Consider the following 18,182-nt stretch of genomic DNA (forward strand, 5'->3'; position numbering starts at 1 on the left):
ACTTTAATTATCATGTAATGTTCTAAATTGATGAATTTTACAATTTTGATAAATTAACTTGAATTAAACAGTGTTTTTGAGTTAGCTATTCTCTTAAAGTGATGTTTTTTTTCACGTTTTTTTTTTATATAATATCAAAAATCATATTTTCACTGTGCTGCTCAGCACCTTCAAAGTCACAGCCATGCAGACGTGGCAGCTTGTGAAGAGGTGCACGAATGAGCCGCTCGCTAACGTGATGATTAACCTCGGCGGCCGAAACAAACGGTAAACGATCAGCCGCTTTCCACCGGCAGCCGCGTGATCTCCTCCTCCTCCTCCTCCTCTCGTCTGCGCAGGAACGACTTCCTGAAGGAGGTGAAGATCCTGTCCCGCCTCAAGGACCCCAACATCATCCGCCTGCTGGGGGTGTGTGTGAGCAGCGACCCCCTCTGCATGGTCACCGAGTACATGGAGTGCGGAGACCTCAACCAGTATCTGTCTCAGCGGGTGCTCCTGGATAAGTCGGGGCCGTCACGGGACGCTCCAACCATCAGGTACACACACACACACACACACACACACACACACACACACACACACACACACACACACATACACACACTTCATCATTCACATTCAAGCTTTAAATCATAGGAGTTTAACTGATGAGTTTGATCAGTGTTTAAATTTGAAATGTGATTTGCAATATGAAGTATCATATAGTATCAGGCTTTACTGGTTCCATATTCAAGTTGAAGCAAAACCTGTTTGGGTCCAAATAAAAAGGTTCACCTGGATTATTTATAGGCTGAATAAAATAAATACAACATCCGATGCACACAACACGCCAGGTGGTATATACATGCACACATTGTGTTGTTTAAAAAAATTAAAATAAAGCACAATAGCCTACAGGAAAGAGAGTAACTGTGCTAAAAAATGCATGTGTTTTTTTTCCCTACTCACAGACTTTCATCTTAAGAAAGATGCCACAATTCCCATCTTGAAGTGAAAGTGGTTGTCAAAGAAACACTGCTAGCAATGTTTATGGACTAGTGTTTAATTAAACTAACAAATTACAAATACAAATAAGACAAATAGTGTTGTATCTCTTGTTGCAAAGAGTCATCAGTTTTGGTAAACATGCTTTACAGTTTTACATGACTATAAGCAATAATTATAGGCTGTAGCTCCTGCAAACTGACTTTATCGAAAGCTAAAATAACACTGTAAGTTTGAGTCTACTCATCTCTCTCTCTCTCACACACACACACACGCACCGCTCACTCTGTCGGTCCTCGTCATCCTCCTCCTCCTCCTCCTCCTCCTCCTCTTCCTCCGAATCAACTACATAATCTGTTTAATACCTCGGTGCCACTCCGGCGGCAGCCTTTGCACCAGGCACTACTGCACTTGTCGACGGCCCCACTGTTGCAGTTGAACTTGTGGCAGCAAACATATTTGTAATTTTTGCACATTTCGCTGCGTCCACTTGTAGGCTGTTACACCTCTCGAAGACCTGTCCATCTTCACAGAAGGACATTCACTTCACACTCTCTCATCTCAGGGGGCGGGGGGAGCACAGTGATATTTTATTGGACTGAGCCAGTGTCCAGAAAGTCAACCAGTGGGCTGCGTTTAGCGTCTCTTAAGACCGTCGTGCGCTGTGGCCGAGAAAAAAATATCGAAAACTTTTTATTTCCTTTTTTATCACAGCCCGGCCGGCCCAAAAATGTACTTCGGCCCGCCGGGCGTAGCCCGGTACGCCCGATGGTCCGTCCATGCCTGCCCCTGCTTTAAATGACGCTCAAATTCCAACCCAGTCCGTGTCGTCTCCCTCCAGTTACCCAGCCCTCATCTCCATGGCCAGCCAGATCGCCTCGGGAATGAAATTCCTAGCCTCCCTCAACTTTGTGCACCGCGACCTGGCGACTCGCAACTGCCTGGTGGGCGGCGAGAGGGGCGACAGCGGAGAGGAGGAGGGCGGCGGGCGTCACATCAAGATCGCCGACTTCGGCATGAGCCGCAACCTGTACGCCGGCGACTACTACAGGATCCAGGGCCGAGCCGTGCTGCCCATTCGCTGGATGGCCTGGGAGTGCATCCTCATGGTGAGAGGGTGCTGGTTGGTTGTGTGTCATCCGCTGTGTTGTCGTGTCACGCCTTTCAATGGAGTCGACTGAGATGATGTTAGAAAACCACTTTAATAGTGTGTCGTCTTTTTCTTTTTTTTTCTTTGAGATATTTATGCAAATTATAAACATCTGCCGCAGATATCCATTAATTACACTCTATAAAAATTGGGGGGATTTAACAAGAGATGTCATGTTGTTGAATGGAGATCACGGGCTGAGATTAAAAAACGTAGTCAAGACATTAACCTCGCACAATTTCCAATCTTATCAGCCTTTCAGAGGAGCAAAGAGACACTCTTTTTTTTTTGTCGGCTGCAGAAAGAAAGCCGAGCTTGCAGAGACACTCATTTAACACACTGCCAGTAAGAAAGACCAAACAAATAAGTACTTGAGAACCACCATCAAGACGTAGCGCTGCTGTGATTGTGTAGAAGTCTGAGCAACTCAAACCGATGCCGTACACGTGGTATTTTTTTTGTTTTTATAAGCGCGCGTGCTCTCCGTCGTGTTTGCAGGGGAAGTTCACCACAGCCAGCGACGTGTGGGCGTTCGGAGTCACTCTGTGGGAGATGCTGAGCGTCTGTCAGGAGCAGCCGTACTCCAACCTGACGGACGAGCAGGTTATTGACAACGCAGGGGAGTTCTTCAGAGACCAGGGCAGACAGGTAGGCACACCTGGAGCTTCTCAGGGGTTTTATTGGTGGGGGAAAAAAGTCTCAGGAGTAAGACTAAAAATGTTCATTTAATAGATTTACTTTCATTTTATTTTGTTCAGGCAAATAAAGACGTAAAGATGTTACCTGCTTTGACTTGTCAATTCAGGTAACATCTTTACGTCTTTATTTGTCTGAACAAAAGAAACTAAGAGTTCATCTAAGAAGTGTTGGGCAAAAAAAGAATCACTGTATTTCCAAGATTCCATTCCATGGGCGCCTTGACTTTGCTGGCTTGCCGGCAACCGTCGGCTGTCCAAACCAAAATGTTGTTTTGCATCCATCCTCCATCATCCATCTTCCTCCTCCTCCTCCCGTTGCAGGTGTATCTGAGCAAGCCGGCCGTCTGTCCTCAGGGTCTCTACGAGCTCATGCTGAGCTGCTGGAACAGAGACTGCAAGCTCCGCCCATCCTTTCCCCACATCCACTCCTTCCTGACAGAGGATGCCATGAACATGGTGTAGAGACGGAGGAGCAGCGAGAGCGCAGGGGTTTCGGGGAGTGTCTTGGTTTCAGACAAAAAATTATATATTTTTTGTCTCCTGGCATATTTGCCCGGACGCGGAGACATGGTAGGAGCGAGGGGTGTGGCCACTCCTGGGCTGAGACCGCTGGTTCGGTCAGACAAACCGCTTTAGACAAGGTGACTAATGGGGCGACGCTTCACAGCTGCTGGTGGCGGGTGCAGACGGCATAGGAACTTTTTTTTTTTTTTTCACCCTTTCTGCTCTCAGACGTGAAACTTAAACGGAGGGTTTTCGCGTCGACTGAGCTACGAAATGAAACAAGCTACACTTTGCTTTCATGACTTCTGTTCCCTTGACATTTCAGAGCGCGGTGTCGCAAGTGAAACGTACGGCACAAACACAAAACTCTTTCAGTGGTCCCAGGATGTGTAGCCTGCTGCTCACCATCTCACTTGGTCCCCCCCCCAATCTTGGAGAAAAATGAAAAAAGAAATGATGCGCCACGTCTAGCCGAGAGATTGAACTTTAAGACAAATCCGTACAGGAAGTGAGCGGGGAAAGGAGATTTCACCGTCTCCGCCCCTGTTTACAATCCTCTTGGCCCTCACCCACAGCCTGCGGCTCCAACTCGCTGTGGACTCATGTGAAACGCCAGCGGATAAGTCCCAGCGACTTATTGCTGCAAAAAATAAATAAATAAATAAATAAATGAAAAGTTGGAGTTTTCCAACTCCAGCGCCTCCGGTCCAGACTAAAGAACTGTGGCCCTGATGCCAAATGGACCTTGGAGAGCAGCGGTGGAACAAGAGTGTCTGCTGAGCTCTGTGCAGACTGCTGCTTCCAGCAGGACCAGCAGATGGGATGTCTTTTCTATATGCCTGCTCAGATGTTCTGGCATTTTTTTTTTTTTTTTATGATTTTCTTTTTTTTTTTTTTTCTTTTTTTTTTATCTGGCAGTGATCCAGATGCAAATAAGAGTAGAATTCCACGACCAATTGCACTTTAAACCCTACTATATACATGAATCTGGCCATAAGGAAATGTTTGTTTGTGTTTCCTCTTGTGAGTGGCCTGAGAAAATTCCTGTTTGATACTATTTCACCTGCAGCGATTTCAGAGATTTGCTGAAGGTAAATCAAAGTTCTTTGCCAAACTGGATGTAATATATATTTTTTCATTGAGAAAAAAAGGAATGGCACCATCAGATCATCATATTTTAAACGAATAGCAGCCTTTTTTTTTTTAATCTATTCGCATTTTTAACAACCCATATTACCCGCTTTTTTTCTTTTTTTTTACTCCAATAGGACAGCCTCACATGATTTAATTATCCCAGAAATGTCTGTACATCTGTGTAGGAAACTGTATTTAATAAAGTGAATTTAGCATAATATGGAACTTTTTAGACAAACAAACAAAAAAATGACTTTTTTCTAATTAAACAACAGAGATTGTTGACATTGTTGATTTTCATGACGAAACTGCAACCTCTGCACTCCCAACTGACTGTATAGCAACTGGGATCATCATCATCTCCTTTTTACGACTGGATACACTTTAGTTCATCCAAATCCCATCCTATTTTTCTTTTCTTTTTTTTTTAAATATGTATATGATGTACGTACCTAAAAGTCAGCAGTGATTTCTTCCTTTTGTCTCACTGGAGCAGAAAAGTTTGTACATATTTTTTTGAGGACAGGATCGTAATTGTTTTTCCTAATATATGGAACTCTTGGCTACATTTGGGGTCTTCTGTATCTCCGTAGAACGCTTGCTAATCTCACGCCACTGTTATTCCCTGTTGTCTATTTTTGTAGGTTTTAATAAAGTTAATCTTTTCAAATAAGTCCAGACGTGGCTTCAGATCTTTTCATTAACTGTATCTGCCTGACCTTTATCAAAACTATTTTGTACACATTGTACTCGGTGTGTACTACTCAAGTTTAATTCTCATGTGCAGTCTGTTTTTTGTTTTAATGATTTTTCCTTTTTGCAGTCTGAATTGTGGTTTCAAAGAACTTGAAGCTGCATAATTAAATGTCATTTCTTTCTACTGCTCAGACCAAGTCAATTCTAAATATAAAAAACGTTCCCTGAAACTACTTACCTATTACTATAATTAAAAAAAAAACATTGACAAGCTACATGATGGCCAAAAACAGACAGCAACAGGTTGCCTTGATTACATCGACTTTTATTGTGTATGTTTTGCAATCGATTAAACCTGTCACTCATCTACAACATCCTAAACCATGCACCGACTGACAGAAAGTGACTGATTAGTACAAAGTATAAAGTGATGTATTTGGCTTTCGTCTTACAGCCGTCATTAGTGATGGCCAAATGGCTTAAAGTTACTTGCATACAAAGAGTACATTTACCTGACAGAGAAGTAATTTGCTTTGCAAAGAGGAAGTCGACGGGACTTCACTGTTGAGGAGTTTTTGTAACCAGGCACTTGGCGATATATAAAACAAGTAGAAAGCTTGGCAGCTCAATGTGAAAAAGACTGAAATCAGAAAAATAATCAGCATGGAATCGAGGTATTTTACTGCCAGCGAAACTCTGTCCAGCTCGACCTATGTTAATACTCAGCTTCACATGTCATGGAGAAACCAGCACACTGAACATAAAAGACTGCCGACGACCTCTCTCAGACAGTAGACTAGCTGTGAAGCTTCTCTCGGCAAACATTGATAGAATCCCAACATTCTCAGGTAACTTTCAACAGAAAACCTCGGCTTGTTCCCTCCAACCACTTCCTTCCCTTCCACTCTGACACATAAATCTTTCCATTAGCAGAACTACTGATATGATTTTGGGACCGCGACGTACATATATGCGAGGCTTCTAACTATTCAATGTTAAAATTGATTGTGGAACTAATTTTTAAAAAAACTATAAACAGTCAAAGAGAAGACACTTTGAAAACGGGCAGCATGAGAGTGGAAACCTGAATGCCGCAGGACAACTAACACATGCATGCAATGCACTGCACTGCACTGCACTGCACATTAACTAGCTCTGACTAAAAGAGGGCGGTCTAAGAGGTTGCATTATGGATTTTAAACGCAGACCACAAAAAAAGCACAGCTCAGACTGGGGGTGGCGCAGGAAATCATAGCAAGGAGGGGAAAGAAACAAAAGGTCTAATTTAACATCCTGCTTTGATTCGGGGTGGGGGGGGGGGGGGGAGCAAAACCAACACGAAACAGGTGAAAACACATGCATGCACACAGACAATCAGAGTACAGTGTTTAGGAGGCTCTACAGTGGTTATAGGCACAAGAGAAGCTCCGAGCTTGGATATTGGTAACACCTTCGATGATGACTTCTCAACGCACGCGGGTGGTGGATCCTGATGCCTGCGGGGCGACCAAGAGAAGCGTGACGTGAAGTAATGGCTACTGTCGGGTGAACCTTGCGTAAACTCGCCATTCCTCAGCGTACCAGGGCGATGTCCACTCCGGTGAGCTTCTCCACGGCGGCCGGCAGCCTCGTCATGATGTCCAGCACCTCTCCGGCGAGCTTGGCCGCTCCCACCTCGCTGCCGCCACTGGACACCATGGTGATCTTGTTGGCGGCCGACAGAGGCTTGCTGATTTCTTCGGCCATCTGCGGGCAAGGGGGGGGGGGAGGGGGGGGGGTGCACGTTGAAAGAGAGAAGTTAAGACGTTTGGCTAACAAACAAAGGAAATCAGGAACATTTTTTGAATGGGAGACATTATGCCAGATCAAGAGGATCATCAGGCTGACCAGCGGCAGTTTCTCCAGCAGCATGTCCACCATGGCGCCGTCTTTGTACTGCTTGAAGGCCTCGGCCTTCTTGCTCATCTGCTCGGCCTCAGCGCGGCCCTTGGCCTCCAGAGCGAAAGCCTCAGCCTCGCCCTTCATCTGAAGAGGTGAAAGAACATAACAGCCTTTAAATTACAGGCCAACTAGGAAAGTGATTACATGTCCAACAGGAAAAGTGGCAGTCAAATAAAGTGCGGTTGCTTGGGGAAGGCAGAAGTGAGAATCAGACACCGTGTTAAAATAGCAGAAGCAGGCATCAGAACCTACCCTGATGGACTCGGCCTCGGCCTCAGCTTCCATGATGAGCTGCAGGCTGCAGAGAAGAGACAGAATTCTCATGGTTTAAACAACTGGATTTTTTTTGGACAGTTTACGGTTCAAGGGTCGTAGTCAAGCAGTCAAGCGTCAACTGCCGGACTCACCGCTCAGCCTCGGCCAGCCTCTCCAGTCGGTACTTCTCCGCTTCCGCCGGCTTCTTGACCTTGGCCTCCAGCTCCTTCTCCTTGCGGATGATCTCCTGCTCCTGCAGAGTGATCTGCTGCGTGCGCTCCACCACCTGGATCTGCATCTTCTCCTCCTCGATGCGCTGCTTGGTTTTGGCCACCTGGTGACAAAACCAAGAAGAAGGTGGGGGGGTTGGGGTAAATAAATCAGGCGTGCGTCAGCCATCTAGCCAAGCAGAGAGGGGCACAGACGTCATGGATAGATGAGGAGCCGGTGGCTGTACCTGCAGCTGATAGGCCATTTCTGACTCCGCCTTCTTGGTGTTGACCTCCACATCGTAGGCTGCCTTCTTCAGCTCAAAGTCCCTCTGAGCTTTCGCCATCTCGATCTCATTCACGTACTGGGCTGAAATCTTCTCCTGCATTGCGTGGGCCTCCTGCATAGAGAATTAGAGAGGACAAAAGTTATGACTGATACTCAAACAACTGCACGCTCCGATTTCCAATAGTGATGAAAGATCTCATCCCATCATTTACCCTGATGACGGCATCTCGTTTGTATTGAGCCTCTCCAATCCTGGCATCCTTCTGGACCTGGGCTGTCCTGGCTTTGCCCAGGGAGTGGAGATAGTCCTGAACAACAGACATGGAGGAAAGAGAAAACCATGGCAATCGTTTCAGAGCTTGCAAAGGAAAAAAAAGATGCAACATTAAAGCAAGGCAAACGAGAGATGATGCAGTTACCGCTGAAGCACTTAAAGCTAATTATTCTGCAGGGCAGGGGAGCTCTGCTGAACCAGAGACAGGAAGTCGAAGTCAATAACGCACAAGTGTAACACAGCAAACTAAAAGAAAGGCAAAGGCAAAATGATGCTTCACATGCAGTGGATGACTCAAGCCTGGTTTCCACCAAGTGAATATTTAAAAACGTGGGCAAAATAAAGAAAGAAAGAAAGAAAGAAAGAAAGAAAGACAATTATGCTTCCATTAGGATCTTGGAGTGGATAAATCATGCTAGTTGTGTCCATTCAGAGACACACTGTTACACTGCTGTGATAAAATGTGAAGCAGATGTTACGGTTGCACAACATATTGTAAATGTATCGATATCGCGACATCAACATGTGCGATAGACATATCGTAAACACTGCGATAAATAGTGCGTTCATCCATGCGCTAGGTGTAAAGAAGTTTGGCCAATCAGATTGAGCCTCACTCCGTTAGATGCCCGCCTCCAAGTAACTGCTTTTGGTTGAGTTCGCAAACCGTGTGGAGAGAGTGAGCGGGGCGGAGTCATGGCGGAAGCGATGGAGACGCGCGAGGAAAATAAATAATCTTCAATAACCTGTTTCCTCAACGAACAGCTGCAAATGTGCTTCGCCGCCGCCAGCGGATTGGTCAGAAATTCACAAGCATACACAACGCAATACTGCCGGTTTTACCGTCCAAGTCCACATCTACCACAGCGAATATAGCAGTGGACACTACGTGCTCGTGGTGTACGGAAATTTTCATTGCATTAGATTTTATTTCACCCTAAGGGTGAACAGCTGTCAGCTGTCCACCTCTGCGAGCTACCGAGACTCACAGCCGGCACGGCTTTCTTCGGGTATTAGCAAATGAAGGCAGAATCCAGGTAACGTTTTGATTTGGGCTGCCTGAGACAACTGGCTATCATATATTGTTTACTGAAAAACAAATTATTTTACTTACTTAATTTTTATTTCAACAATACAGGTAGTGGGGGGGATGTTTCTGCAATCCATAAATGTTTTATATTGATATACTCTGTTTAAGTGATTGAGAAATTGTGTTGCTGTGCACCTAAGTGCTGCCAGGTGCAGTTCTTTCAACAAAAACATTGGATATTGATTTTTTTTTTTTCAGTGTCTGCATTGGCTGCTCATTGTCTGCAGTCCATGTTGCCAGCAAACCCAAAGCAGAAAGAACACTGTATATTTAAGTACTGGTTCATATATCGCAAATCATATCGTTGTCGCAACACACAGCAGCATGACGGCATATTGCATGTTTTCCTAATATCGTGCAGTCCTAGTAGATGTTCAGAAGACAGAAACAAAAATCAAGTCACCCTGGCAGTAAAGGTGTGGGCTGGAGTGGTGCAAAGCATTCACATTATCTTACGCCTCCTCTCCTCTACCTGGGTGTGCTCTAATCAACCGTGACCTGGAATGAACGTAGTGTCCTCCTCTTCGACTGTAATCACCGTCACATCTCCCGCACTGTTGCTACTCCTGCCTCTGTGCAGCACAATATATGCTGCAACACCTAAGCTACGTTACCTAGACCGCAAGAGAGAGATAACTGGTTTAGACAGCGAGTACCTGATCGTCATGGACGTCTTTCAGAGTGTAGCTGACCACGCCGATTCCCATGTTGACCAGATCGGAAGAGGCCACCTTGAACACCTGCTCGGAGAACTTCTTACGGTCTTGGTAGATCTCCTGAGCAGCAACACAGGAGAACTCTTCATAAGCATGACAAACTACATACAAGAAGACACATCCTTGTTGCATTGGACACAAACGACTAACATGAGTCTGAAAGCTAAGTTGTAATAAGCTGAGGAAAAAAACAACCTATGTCATTCTGCCATTTCAGCACAAACCTCCACAGTCAGATGGGCAATAATGGCTCTCTGGTGTCCCTCCAGAGTCTCCAAGGCAATCTGAGCAATCTCGCCCTCCGGCTTGCCCATGAACATCTGACAGGCTGTAGCCAGCATCTCCTTATTCTGACCCTGGATCTTAACCTGGGAATGGAGACAAGAAGAAAATGTAAGAGAAACGTCAACACGCCATGAACGCTGCGACTGTCAGAGCTTCACAATGACATCATGGAATCAAAGAGACTTTACAACATTGCTTTGAAAATCTTCCAACCTTTTGCAACATGACGACTCAGACAACCGATTTTGTGAAAGCTTGGAATGGATATTACGGCTGTTATTTTCCCCCAAGCATACCTGAGCAATGCCAGTGACTGAGATCGGGACACCGTGACGGGTGTAGACCTTGTCACTCTTCACATTCAGAGTGAGGGTGTTGAGGGAGATTCTGTTTAGAAATGGATAAAAAATAGAATAAAAGGAAATTTGACACAGACGAGACCGTTGATGAGAGCAAAGAAAATGCAATGGCAAGTTTTAACCTAGAACACCCTCCCAGAAACAAAGCATCATGTCAGAACATTTATCTATCTTCCCTACTGACCATACCAATGTATTTTTTTTTTTAAAAATGAGGTAGTTATAAAGTACTGCTTTAATGGAAGACTCAAGGTGATCACCTCTGGAGCTGCTGAATACATGGGAGGACAAACACTCTTCCTCCAGCAATCATGAGGGGTGGAGAACGGCCAAAGCCTGGCGATGTAAAGCAGAGAAGGAAGAATCAATAACTTCATCAAATCACAAATTTATTAACAAGCAGCTTGTCCCTCAGGGGTTAAAAAAAAATAGTTAAATGTGTAATCCAGTATTATAAACAGGAAGACTAATGCACCCATTAGCTGGAATCTGTGCAATAAACAAAGCTGGCACTTCAGACTTTCAACCATGTTATTGCTCAATGTAATCAAATCAAAAGATAAGAACAGTTGCGCAAATACGACACAAATACACTGGTCAGCCTATGTTCATTTTGTTATGACAATATTGCACTATTGTTTAAATTAATCACGCTGGATGGGAAAACAAACACGTCATACCGGACACCACCATCGCCTCGTTGGGTCCACATGTGTAAAACATCTTGGCTCCTGAATTGAATACGGATGAAACAAACAAAAAACACGACATTCGTTAAACATGAATATGACTTCGTTTAAATGGATCATCACTCTGCATTCTGGTTTGTGGCATATGATGGATTTAAAGGGATTTAAAGGGAAGGATAATATTCTAATGATGCGACAATCGAGTTATCTTGCTCAACCGTAAATCACACAAACATCAAAGTTTTAATACAACTGTTTTTTGTTTTTGTTTTTTCAGACGATCTCAACAGTTGGCTAACGTTGTTGTTATACGTTATGTGGATCGCGTAAGGTGACCCGTTAATTACATTACTTCCATAATTCAGAAACAACCTGAACGCTCCACCGCTCCTCCCTCCGGTTCTTAAGGCATGAAAACAAGCTCGTTTTTTTCAGATGGGGAAATGGTAACGACTACAAGTCTGGGTGACAGGAACGGTGGAGTAAACTCTGCACTCAAGCCGCCACATTTATTTGTCTCACTACAGGAATAACGTTCCTCCGAAAATTTTCCATGACTAGCATTCGCTAGCTAGCTGGCGGTGCTGGCGGATCGGTAACGTCGCGCAGCCAGCTGGAAAACACTCCAAATTTTTGACCGGCTTACAACTCGGCAAACTGCAGCAGATAGTATCCCGCTGAACTTACCGAGTCCCGTTCAACCAACAGACAGAATTGTTAGAATCCCTCGAAGTCAGTTCGCTCGGTCACTACGGTCACGCAATACGCCGTTTCCCGTCAACTGGGGGAAGGAGGCAAAAAAAAGATGTCCGATTGGAACGTGAAGTACGCAGTGACCACGCCCAGCCTCACTGCCGTGCGGACGGTGTCTGTCGCCATCTGCTGTCCGTGTAGAGAACTGCAGCCTTTTGTGTTTATTTATTTATTTATTTATTTATTTATTTATTTATTTATTTATTTCAATGAAGTCATCGTTTTATCAATAATGCCATGTTATACTACTGCTAGTGCCACTAGGCCAGTAGTCTTACACGTATATTATAATTTGAAGTTGAAATTCTTTTCACATTGCAATGATTGTTTTAATTCAGTCAATGTCATTTCAATATGAATTTCATGCAGATCAATCTTCTTCACAATTTTAGCATCCCTGACTGTTATCAATCTACTATCCTTATGACCAGACACATCAAATAGACATGTTTAAACCTTATTAAAGATGTGTCGAATCACTTTATCTTGTACAGGCTGGTAAATCAGAAACAGGAGAGTTCCTTCTAGTGGGCCTTGAAGAGAAGTATTTCAGAAGGTTATGTGTCGAATGATAGCAGTGCAGTGCTGCAAAATGAGCCATCATGTTTGTGCAGCTGATTGTAGCAACGAAAAATTATTGGTTAATTTATCTATGACACTGATCCATTTGCTTTGAGACATTTATTATCCTGAATCACAAGTTGCGATTCATATAGCGCTGCTCATCTTCCCAGCTAGCCTAATGGCAGTGGTCCCCCGATGAATCAGCTACATGGCACTTCCTCGTCTTGTTTTGCACACCGAGTGGTGAGACCGAATGAGTAAACTCTTACACATCAGCTGGAGACAATGCAGCAAACGCTCCTTAATGTGTCACCATGACTTTGTACAATAAAAGAGGCTTTTATAGCAGCTGAATAGTTCCTATTGTGGAAGCCTCCTTTTGCTGATATTGCTATAGCACCCGAGGAGGTGGGTTTGCACTCACTGACCCCACCCTCGTCTCAGACATATCACTGAGTTCCTTTGGCTTTCAACCTTTTCCTCGGGGAATGATGCCAAAACGACTGATTAGATAATATAGTAACATCCTGAAAAAAGCATGCATTCAGAAGGTATTCACCCTTTCCTCACTTTCGTTCTGTTGCAGCATGATTTTACAATAATTTGAATTCCTTTTTTTTTTTTTTTTTTCACCACTTAATCCACACACCGATACAATGGCTAAACATAGACATCGGAAAAGGACAATATAACATATAATAAATCAATCAAAAATGTAAAAATTGATAAATATTCAGACCCTTTGCAACAACTGAAACTCGTCGTCCACCTGTGGCAAGTTCACACTGAATCGACTCGCCTTGGAGAGGAGCACGGCTCCCTACTGAAAGCACCAGACACCAGCTGCCGTATTCTGCTTAATCTCCCTATCTAATTTCCCTCCCTTGATGGACAGCAGCGCCCCTCCTCAAGCCCCGCCCCGGATGAGCTCTCTCATCCAATCGCCGCGCCACGGCAGCTGGCTGCGCTGCTCGCCGCGCCCACCGACCGGTCCCTGCCTTGTCTTGGAAACGCTCCAGCATTATAAAGGCTTTGTCCGGCTCTTTAAACCCAGTTAGCGGTCCACTGCTCGTCCTTTTCTGATCACTCGACTTCATCTCCGTTAAACTTTCGCATCCACTATGAGGGAAATCGTGCATATCCAGGCCGGCCAGTGCGGTAACCAGATAGGTGCCAAGGTAAGAAAAGAGAAAATACACTTAAGGGTTGATTCTTGAAAGAAATTCTATACTTTTTTTTTTTTTTTTTTTTTTCAATTATCATTATTTTATTGAATTTGATGAATACGCCCATTGACTATACTGCGTCGTCATGTTTCCATCTATATGTGCATTTTCCTTTTAAAAATCCGTATATATTTTCATTTTAAGTGGGAATGTATAGATGCATCGTTTACATCTCTATCACATCACTATAGGAGCCCGTTGCAGGGATTTATCTTGTCGCCCCTCCGTGTGGGTCTAGTGCACTGCGGTAACTGGTGGTTGGGTGTGGGAGCTCATCGATATGAGCAGAATAACGGGGCTCTTGTGTCTGCTCGGTTTGATTCACACAACACCGGGCGTGTCTGCGTCTCAGCAGCAGGGGATTCAGCCGACCCCTCAAGACAATGTCCCCCGGAAAGAAAAAAAACGGGGAAAAAAACCAAGTCTGAGACAATGAAAAGTCTATTCATCCACTTGTCAGAGCCTCTCAGTCAGTGCACTCCACACTGCTCTGCTTTCTTTGTCTTGCACACGCAGATATGGCTGGTACACCAGACAATGAGTGGGGAGCTGGGATGGGGAGGCCTCGGTTCCCCCTCCTCCCTCCTCTAAACCAAAACCATAGATGGGTCAGAAGCCCGTATTGATCAGACAAACATACATTTTTTTTCCTCTGAATATTTTCCTTTAATTCTGAGGGCTGCAGATGCAGGTGGCGGTTTCCGCCAGGGGGGAGGCAGGAGAAGCAATCAAAAAGGGTGTGGCATGGATGAAGAATGACTTGCTCTGAGACTGATGATGCTCTTTTATCTTACCAATGCTTTATTCCTCCATCAATAATACACATCCACATCAAGAAAACCGCTCTATTGCGACATTGTCCACTTCACAGAGCCGTATAGTCTGCATCAGGAGCATTATGCAGCACCCACCCAGACTGGCAGTAACAATCGCAGTATGCCGCCCCTTCAGGCCCATTATCATCAGCGTCTTTTTGTCTCCTTTTGTTTTACAACCATTATTTGTTACTGAGAGCATATGTTTAAGTAGGAGCCCCGCCCCACCCTTTGCCCCATTATACAGTAGGCTTGCCCCCCTTTTTTTTGTTTTGTCGACCATGCCACCAACACGGCATTACTGTCTACATGCTCTGCTGCTGACACCAAAATTTAAATGTCCGGCAGAGCTGGCTTGTCTTTGTCATCTCTGCAATGTCTTCTCTCCCCAAACCAAATTAGGGGTTGGGTTGTGGGGGAGGAATGGTGGAAACAGCTGATGCACAGTGGGTGAAGTCATTGGTCCGTCAATTGACTAAATGCCTGGGAGCTGCCAATTTCAAGGAACCATCCCTCAAGGGAACATACACCCATACCAGTGTCATATGCACTTTAAATAAGATATCTTTTAATACTATCCATGACAAATTGCATACATAGTGCTGATCATTTAGGGTCAAGGCAAAACATCAATCACCGGTGCACTTTGCACCTCTGATCAGTCAATATAGTTCTAAAGGAAGTGGTGCAGCTCTGTCACTGAGGATCTTTGTTTGCTTCCGTTCCCTGAGGACTCATTGACTTGCTGGATGTCCAGTGGTTATGATTGACAGATCTGCTGAGGGAGGACATTGTGGTGAATTAGGTCAGGGTGTGGCACTTTTCTCTCTTATTGTCCTCATTCTTTCACTATGGTTATTTTCCATCTTGACTGATGGCCATCGCACCACGGTCAAATTTCTATTCATTTCTTATCTGCATTTTTTTTTGTCTCACTGACTGACTTTTGTCTCAGTTCTCTTTGTGTTTTTTGAGACTGCCATCATATTAAGGTCACTTGGTCTTTTTTTTCTGTTTTACATGACCCTATTTAAAACGCTGTAATACTTAAACCTTGGCAGACTCTCAATCTCTTAAATACTGAGCTGGAATACAGTCTGCTTATCCAGATTATTCCAAATCCTCCTATTGATGCTACTAGCAGAGAATCACAGTCCCCACTGCAAAAAAAAAAAAAAAAATCCCCAGCTGGAAGACACAACACATACTTCTGCACGCAAATGGCTGCCTCTTTATGGCACAGTCACATTTGTGCATAGATTAAATGCATTTTCACACTGAATGTGGTCTTTAAGGGGAAAACAAGGCGTGAATGCAAATCTGAAGACAACCAGTGTCTATGTGTAGCACTTTAGCCATGTAAAGTCGATCTTGATTTGCTCACAGTAGAGTCTGAACTTCCTTTGTGCACCCTGACTAATCCATAGTCAAGTCACTGAATATAAAAATATTAACAAATGCACAATGGGTTAAACAGTCTGAGTAAAAGGGTGAAAAAAATCCTTTCCACCACGATCCAAAAAATGCAAACTCACTGCTGTTTTCCTCATTTAAAAGATTCCACTAAAACCGCACCGCTAATGGATGAACACTTACTTACTTACTCTAAGTGACTGTCATGTGATACTTTCCATTTGCAGTTCTGGGAAGTGATCAGCGACGAGCATGGCATTGATCCCACAGGAACTTACCACGGAGACAGCGACCTGCAGCTGGACAGGATCAGCGTCTACTACAACGAGGCCACAGGTCAGCTGCTCTTCTAACATGATTCAGCATACTTAAGGCATAACTTAAGGCATATGATGTTCCGCGTGTCTCTTCTCACACGTAGAACTTTTCGCACTGTGTATCCAGAGCCCTGCACTGTGGCTTCCTGCATTGAGTTGGTCTGTTTTCTCTCCCTCTCTCTCCCCATTTTTCTCTCTCTTTGCTGCGTAGGAGGTAAATATGTACCTCGCGCTATTCTGGTTGACTTGGAGCCTGGCACCATGGACTCTGTGAGGTCTGGACCTTTCGGGCAAATCTTCAGGCCTGACAATTTTGTATTTGGTAGGTGGAGTGAAGCCATTTTTGAAACCACATCCCTGTCCGTGCAAGAGCAAGGACACTCAAGTAATTGTCGACCGTTCTCCCTCCAGGTCAGAGTGGTGCTGGTAACAACTGGGCCAAGGGTCACTACACAGAGGGAGCTGAGTTGGTGGACTCAGTCCTGGATGTGGTGCGCAAAGAATCAGAGAGCTGCGATTGCCTGCAGGGCTTCCAGCTCACCCACTCACTGGGTGGAGGAACCGGTTCTGGCATGGGTACGCTGCTCATCAGCAAGATCCGCGAGGAATACCCAGACCGTATCATGAACACCTTCAGCGTGGTGCCTTCCCCTAAGGTGACTTCACCTCGTGATGAAACATGAGATCTTTTTAGATTTAATTTCAGCCTAGCCTTGGGTTTGTTTTCTGTTCCGAGATCATGTGGCTGAAGAAGGGTTCCTCTGTGTTCTTCTGTCCTCAGGTGTCAGACACTGTGGTTGAGCCTTACAATGCGACCCTGTCAGTCCACCAGCTCGTAGAGAACACAGACGAAACCTACTGCATTGACAACGAGGCCCTGTACGACATCTGCTTCCGCACCTTAAAACTAACCACACCCACCTACGGAGACCTTAACCACTTGGTGTCGGCCACCATGAGCGGCGTCACCACCTGCTTGCGCTTCCCTGGTCAGCTCAACGCCGATCTCCGCAAACTGGCCGTCAACATGGTGCCTTTCCCCCGTCTGCATTTCTTCATGCCCGGCTTCGCCCCCCTGACGAGCAGAGGCAGCCAGCAGTACCGCGCCCTCACCGTCCCAGAGCTCACCCAGCAGGTGTTTGACGCCAAGAACATGATGGCCGCATGCGACCCACGCCACGGCCGCTACCTGACTGTCGCTGCCGTGTTCCGTGGCCGCATGTCCATGAAGGAGGTCGACGAGCAGATGCTCAACGTCCAGAACAAGAACAGCAGCTACTTTGTCGAATGGATCCCCAACAACGTGAAGACCGCCGTCTGTGACATTCCACCCCGTGGCCTCAAGATGGCCGTCACCTTCATCGGCAACAGCACAGCTATCCAGGAGCTCTTCAAGCGCATCTCCGAGCAGTTCACTGCCATGTTCCGCCGCAAGGCTTTCTTGCACTGGTACACGGGCGAGGGTATGGATGAGATGGAGTTCACTGAGGCGGAGAGCAACATGAATGACCTGGTGTCCGAGTACCAGCAGTACCAGGACGCCACCGCAGAAGAAGAGGGTGAATTTGAGGAGGAGGCCGAAGACGATGCTTAAAAAAAACAAAAAAACAAAACAAAATGTGAATCTCAAACCATCAACGCCAAAACATAAAATAGTGAAAAAGGAAAAACTGTGTGAGTAAACAATAAATAAAAAAATAGGATCATTGCTAGTTTCAGTCGTTAGCATAACTTAGAAATCTCCTGTGACTCATTACAAATAAAGTTGTCCAACCAAAACCTTGTTTTCCTGTGTTTATTCATGGGATATATTTGTCAAGG

General features: G+C 45.1%; 3 protein-coding genes across 7 annotated transcripts in view; 2 read left to right on the forward strand and 1 right to left on the reverse strand.

The window, feature by feature from the left end:
• Positions 1 to 5,146, forward strand: part of ddr1 (discoidin domain receptor tyrosine kinase 1) — a 46,242-nt gene extending 41,096 nt beyond the window's left edge. For all 5 annotated transcript variants that reach the window (XM_076041047.1, XM_076041044.1, XM_076041046.1 and 2 more), the window contains 4 exons: positions 339 to 536; positions 1,826 to 2,093; positions 2,633 to 2,782; positions 3,154 to 5,146. In XM_076041047.1, the coding sequence (XP_075897162.1) occupies positions 339 to 536; positions 1,826 to 2,093; positions 2,633 to 2,782; positions 3,154 to 3,294 (757 nt within the window). In that variant the 3' untranslated portion in view covers positions 3,295 to 5,146. The remainder of the gene's footprint in view (positions 1 to 338; positions 537 to 1,825; positions 2,094 to 2,632; positions 2,783 to 3,153) is intronic.
• A 324-nt stretch (positions 5,147 to 5,470) lies between these two features.
• On the reverse strand, positions 5,471 to 12,060 carry flot1b (flotillin 1b). Its single transcript, XM_076041051.1, has 13 exons — positions 11,961 to 12,060; positions 11,265 to 11,315; positions 10,845 to 10,920; positions 10,522 to 10,612; positions 10,165 to 10,308; positions 9,881 to 10,000; positions 8,073 to 8,168; positions 7,820 to 7,972; positions 7,515 to 7,696; positions 7,360 to 7,405; positions 7,054 to 7,191; positions 6,748 to 6,912; positions 5,471 to 6,662 (listed from the first exon to the last, which is right to left on the reverse strand). Exons 2-13 carry the CDS (start codon positions 11,305 to 11,307, stop codon positions 6,633 to 6,635), a joined length of 1,284 nt encoding a protein of 427 aa, XP_075897166.1. The 5' UTR covers positions 11,308 to 11,315; positions 11,961 to 12,060; the 3' UTR covers positions 5,471 to 6,632.
• Positions 12,061 to 13,608: 1,548 nt separating this feature from the next.
• Positions 13,609 to 18,140, forward strand: tubb5 (tubulin, beta 5). Its single transcript, XM_076041049.1, has 5 exons — positions 13,609 to 13,768; positions 16,272 to 16,380; positions 16,573 to 16,683; positions 16,773 to 17,017; positions 17,143 to 18,140. The coding sequence occupies exons 1-5, from the start codon at positions 13,712 to 13,714 to the stop codon at positions 17,953 to 17,955; spliced, it is 1,335 nt and encodes a 444-aa protein (XP_075897164.1). The 5' UTR covers positions 13,609 to 13,711; the 3' UTR covers positions 17,956 to 18,140.
• Positions 18,141 to 18,182: the final 42 nt, after the last annotated feature.

The sequence above is a fragment of the Nelusetta ayraudi genome, unplaced genomic scaffold, assembly GCF_046127955.1.
Source record: "Nelusetta ayraudi isolate G7.1 ecotype Tasmania unplaced genomic scaffold, CSIRO-AGI_Nayr_v1 ptg000063l, whole genome shotgun sequence".
Classification (NCBI taxonomy): domain Eukaryota; kingdom Metazoa; phylum Chordata; class Actinopteri; order Tetraodontiformes; family Monacanthidae; genus Nelusetta; species Nelusetta ayraudi.

What these genes read in the sequence shown, in the direction of transcription:
- flot1b (XM_076041051.1), bottom strand. Translation starts at nt 11,307, where the DNA reads ATGTTTTACACATGTGGACCCAACGAGGCGATGGTGGTGTCCG. An exon ending in CGAGGCGATGGTGGTGTCCG is followed by an intron (nt 10,921 to 11,264) that starts GTATGACGTGTT and finishes TTACATCGCCAG; the next exon opens with GCTTTGGCCGTTCTCCACCC. An exon ending in TGCTGGAGAAACTGCCGCTG is followed by an intron (nt 6,913 to 7,053) that starts GTCAGCCTGATG and finishes CCTTGCCCGCAG; the next exon opens with ATGGCCGAAGAAATCAGCAA.
- tubb5 (XM_076041049.1), top strand. Translation starts at nt 13,712, where the DNA reads ATGAGGGAAATCGTGCATATCCAGGCCGGCCAGTGCGGTAACCAGATA. An exon ending in CTACTACAACGAGGCCACAG is followed by an intron (nt 16,381 to 16,572) that starts GTCAGCTGCTCT and finishes TTTGCTGCGTAG; the next exon opens with GAGGTAAATATGTACCTCGC. An exon ending in GCGTGGTGCCTTCCCCTAAG is followed by an intron (nt 17,018 to 17,142) that starts GTGACTTCACCT and finishes TTCTGTCCTCAG; the next exon opens with GTGTCAGACACTGTGGTTGA.